The sequence below is a fragment of the Littorina saxatilis genome, unplaced genomic scaffold (assembly GCF_037325665.1).
Source record: "Littorina saxatilis isolate snail1 unplaced genomic scaffold, US_GU_Lsax_2.0 scaffold_3501, whole genome shotgun sequence".
Taxonomy (NCBI): Eukaryota; Metazoa; Mollusca; class Gastropoda; order Littorinimorpha; family Littorinidae; genus Littorina; species Littorina saxatilis.
The window spans coordinates 1-5,137 of record NW_027127455.1 but is presented as its reverse complement, the minus strand read 5'-3'; the positions used below and the strand labels follow the sequence as shown (position 1 = coordinate 5,137).

Here is a 5,137-nt window from a genome sequence, read left to right as displayed (position 1 = left end):
AAGAAGTTTGCTCTTCACATTGTTCTGTTGTTGTTTTTATAATGTAATCATTGTAACATCAACACTCAGTAATAACCAATATTACAACACAATCACTTTTTCATCAGAACTCACTCACATACTACATGACTTTGTATTAAACCCTGGTTTATGGACACTTGCATTTGTACTTTGCATGGGAAAGCAGCCTGTAGCAGTCAAAGTCTGGGCACTGTTGCATTGTAGTCTTGCTGTGTATGCAGAGCTTTGTTGTAGCTGCCATAGACCAGTGTTGCCATAGGCCAGTGTTAGGATCACCACCCCCTCAAACAGCTCGTTCAGTTAACCTGATGCCTGTTTTAGACAGAAAAAAAAGTTACCACAATCAGCAGAACTTTCACCGGAGAAAGGGCATCATTCTTTCATACTTTCTTTTTTAAAGGTTTTTTTCCCCATGTTACTCTGAGAGAAAAAAAACAACCCACAGAGATAAAGTTGAACTGGCAGTTTGACTGAAGCAGTGGTAATAACACAGAGTGCTCTTCCTACAATCAATTTTTTTATGTGGATGATGATGTCCACACATGTACTTGGTTGTATTATTTTGCTAGACTATGTGTTTCTGTTAGATATATCTGCTCACATGATTGTTGTTCATAATTTGACATTACATTTACTGCTGATCAAAATGTATTGTTGGAATAGGTCTGCTTAATATTCTGACTGCAGTTTTGTAATAAAATCAAATAACACAGATGTTTTAAGTATCAAAGTGCTTTTCACACACACACACACACACACACACACACACACACACACACACACACACACACACACACTCACACACTATGAGTATGACTGCAAACATGAATTTGTACTTGTATTAATTATAATTACTGTATTACAGAACCTGATCTGAAAAAAAGGACAACAGCAAATTATTCATGCAAGCTTGCTGTATTAACGATTTCTTTATCTATTTAATACAACACTGAATTAGATAACAACTATAACAACGTGTGTGTGTTTGTGTGAATGTCTATGTGTATATGGACGGACACTGATTAAACCTGAGACTCATCGATTACCCAGGTGAGTGTAAAAGAGGGAGAGAGAGAGGGAACTTTAAGGTGGGTGCATGGGGACGGACATATAGTAACAGATATATATGTTTTAATCTGTAATCTTAACACATGTGCTTAAAATTAGGAACAGATGCCATTCCACTACAAATACTGTCAGTCTGACAAAAACGCCCAGTGACACTGAACCCCTATCCCTTACAGAACACATTCAGTATACATGTACTCACTTCCTTTCGTCTGCGTTTAGTGAAAGCAGATCGTTCTGATGACATTGGTATCCGGTTTCTGACCTCCTGTGAGTGGTCAACAATTGTCGGAACTGGAACTGCGTTAGGCAACAGCTGTTTTGTGTGTGCCAGGTTTTCTTGCCGGCTTAACTGCGTTCGCATTGGAAGAAAGTGTCGCGAAACACACAACATCGTGTTGGCCGTTTCCAGTTAATCAGTCTTGCTGCAGAAGTTGAAAGCCCATCGGAAAAAGGTGACAACTGATGCCTGAACCTTTTTTCTATACTTCATAGCTATCAGCAGCCGTGCGCATTCCTTCGGCGTGCTGTTGATGCTCGATTTAGGCAAACGCCCACTTGAGCGTAAGCTGTAACTTTCGGTTTCCAAACACTAAGTGACGTCACAGCCGGTTCTCGTCTACTGGCGGCCATTTCGAAGTCTCGTTTAGCAGACGAATTTGGCGGAACGTTTTTAATTAAATCACAATGATTAAGCTACGAATCGGTGAATTTCTTTACATTTTTGGAATCTTTAGGTGCATTTCTCTAACCTTCAGTCATCGGTTAGTGGTTCTAATAACCTTTAAAACAGCGTGGTCTGGTCCTTTAACAAACTGAATCAGAATTCCACGCTTCAAAATGCCTCCCCAGTCTCTTCGGCAGTCGTTTGCAAACATTCGATTTGATAGTTGTTCACTTAACGTAGAGAAGTGTCAGAAATGACAGGTTTCCCCAGTTTACCTAACAATTCAATACCATACTGTTTCCAGAATATTGACAACATAACACGACCTGTCAACTCGTGACAACTTCAGAAGAAAACGACTTCATGCTATACTTACACCAGTCGATCCAACAAACGCTGACATGCGTGCACAGAGCTGGAAGCTGTGACTCAAAAACAAGCGCAGACACACAGACATACACACAGACCCACAAACAGACACACATACACGCGCGAGTTCGCGTTCTCGCAGCATCTCAAATTTGCATGCAAACACACACACGCACACATAAACGATCGTGTGCTAGAAGAAGCAGCAATATGGCTGGGCTCTTGTGTGTGTGTGTGTGTGTGTGTGTGTGTGTGTGTGTGTGTGTGTGTGTGTGTGTGTGTGTGTTGTCTATATCATATGCATAACCATACCCACGCATGCGAGTACATTCATACGGGTGCACGTACGCTCACATTATCATGTGTGCACCGACGCACACACTCACGTACATATACTTACATAATTCATGCTCGCACGCGCACAAACACACAGTCACTCTCTTTCTCCCTCTCTCTCTGTTTGACTCAGACAAAACAACTACAATTTAACTCGTTTTCTGTTTGGAACAATTTTGTAAAATAAGTGTGACAAATTAGTTTTTGAAAGGGATTTACATCTGAAACGCGGTTAATTAGAGGAGCGAAGCTGATTCAACGACATAGATTTATCACGCAAGAAATGATATGAAAATATAGACAATTAGCCAGGAAAAGGCAAGTTGACGTTTTCTTAGCTTTTATTTCATACGACCACAGAATTCAGGTTTTACGATCAACTCTGAATATTTATACCCAACCAAATTGGCTGCACCACATTTGAAACCGAAAAAACGCACTAGGAATTTGTGAAGGGGATTCCGCGATGCACTGATCTTAAAAAGAGCGGGTCCCGGTGTGACGCCGTCATCTTGGCCTGGCGTCATATTACCCCCTCGATTTATACTCGAGACTGAAATGTTGTTTCCTGGTAAAATGAATGAAGTGAAATTATTTAAGGACGAAAAGCATGTCAGTTTCTTGCATGTGAAGAAAATTGGTGGTGAAATTTAATAGATTTCACCCCCAAAATCGATTTATTCGAAAACGTGTACCGAGTGGTTACGTCCCTTGAATGAGAAGGGAAACATTTTAAGATGAATCAAATTTCTAAGTTAAATACAAAAACTTGGTTGGACAAATTTGACCCCATGAATGTAAGGTACCCAAGGTCGCTCATCAGTACTATCGAAGGGTGTTTTTTTTGTTCAGTGAGGAGTTTATACAAGATCAACGAGGCCGAGAATCGTAATATGACGGCGGGGCCAAGATGACGGCGTCACACCGGGACGCACCAAGTTTGCATTATCATGCGTACCATTGGCACTGATGTAATCGTCTGCTAGTTTCCATACAAAATAGACAATAACGTATACTTGACTGAAGATTCAAAGATGAGTAAACATTTCTGCCGAATCTGTAATAACGTACGGACGTAATAACGTACGGAGTAAATCTCACCGAAATGACAATTAACGCCTGTGTGAGGGTCTCACAAAACTGTCTAAAGTCCTCGTGGGTTTGGAACCCTCTTAAGTTACGCTGAGCGGGGCTTTGGACCCTCTAAACATTATAAATGGTGGTCCCCGGACCCTCTATGTAGAGTGTGTGAGGGGAGCCCTGCTGAATGTACGGTACCTCATCACTTTGGACCATTCCGGGAGGATACGAGTCGTCGAATTTAGCTTCTCCATGCTGTACGAAACGCATAATGAGCTCTACGTTGTGTTTGAGGTCAGGTCTTCTACCTCATCCATACGTACCTGCACAGTGATCTGAAAGCTGGAAGAGCACGAAGCTCTTCCCTGTACCGGGAGGACCGGTGAACATAGACGAAGAAGTTGATGGACGAGTTGATCAAACACAGGGTCGAGTACAGTAAGTAAGAGACATAGAAGAGGTTGTTGTAACGACGGTTGATGAAGAACTCTGGCTCCAGGAGGCTGCCAGTGCTGAGCGCCACGATAGGAGAAGACGTGAAGATGAAGATGCAGGACACGATCACCAGAGTCTTCACCAGGGTCAGCTGCCGCGACGTGGCCGAGTTCTCTTGCAGGCTGCTGGATGAACTCTGTCTCCACGCGATGGTCCGTTTCAGCTGTACCACGGTGATGATCGTCGAGACGAACACGACGGTGAAGGTGAACAAAGGGATGACGGTATTGGTGACGATGTCCTGGATGATGTCAAAAATCAGTTGATGCTTGAAGTAAAGCGAAGAAGGAAAGAGCTGGTAGTCAGTCACGTTGGTGAACGGATTGGACCTCAGCACCACGTCCATCTTTAGCGAATAGGTGAGGCAGAGGAGTTGAACGACGAAAACAGTACTGAGGATCAGCAAGCCAATGGTGCGAGTCTTCACCAAGGTGCTGGCTTTCAGCGGCATGAAGACACACACGCACCGTTCCACGGAGATGATCATCGTCAGGCAGCCCGAAGACAACTGAAACCCTTGGTAAAACCCTATCAAGTTACTTCGCACCGACCACTTCCACCAGTTCTCCAGGTCCGGCCTGAAGAAGCCCACCCAGCAGTGGGATCCAGACAGGCTATAGAGAACCACGTAGAACATGTCAACAAGCGCCAGACAGAAGAGGCACAGATTCATCCTGTCGCGAAGTCCTTGTCTGACGAACACCACACAGTTCAGGATGTTGGTGGGAAAACCGACAAAGAACACAGAGGGGTTCACGTAGCACACCAGAACGTGTTCGATCAGCATATACGCCTCGAAAGATATAATGTTGTCAGGGTTATTCCATGGTAAGAAAACGTCTCTGCCATGATTGCTTTCGGCAACTCCTGGATTCATTGTGGACGTGGCTGATATGTTGTTTCTTGTCGGCTGAAGGGCGATCGTGCTGCTTGGATCAGCCATGGCAAGTTTCAATAAGTAAGATGTTATTTCTTGTCCCGGTAAGAGCACAATGTATACCTCAACATTGGCTTTGAGATACAGCACGTGCTGTCAAGGAAAGAGGACAAGCGTCTTTTTAAATACAAATACCTGACGTAGCGTCTCGTATTCTACGGTTT

The 5,137-nt window shown here is 43.4% G+C and overlaps 1 protein-coding gene across 1 annotated transcript; it reads right to left on the bottom strand.

Annotated features, from left to right (window-relative positions):
* Nucleotides 1–3,845: 3,845 nt before the first annotated feature.
* LOC138955907 (proteinase-activated receptor 2-like) lies at nucleotides 3,846–4,913 on the bottom strand. The gene has a single exon (XM_070327413.1). It carries the CDS (start codon nucleotides 4,911–4,913, stop codon nucleotides 3,846–3,848), a length of 1,068 nt encoding a protein of 355 aa, XP_070183514.1.
* Between the last annotated feature and the right edge of the window lie 224 nt (nucleotides 4,914–5,137).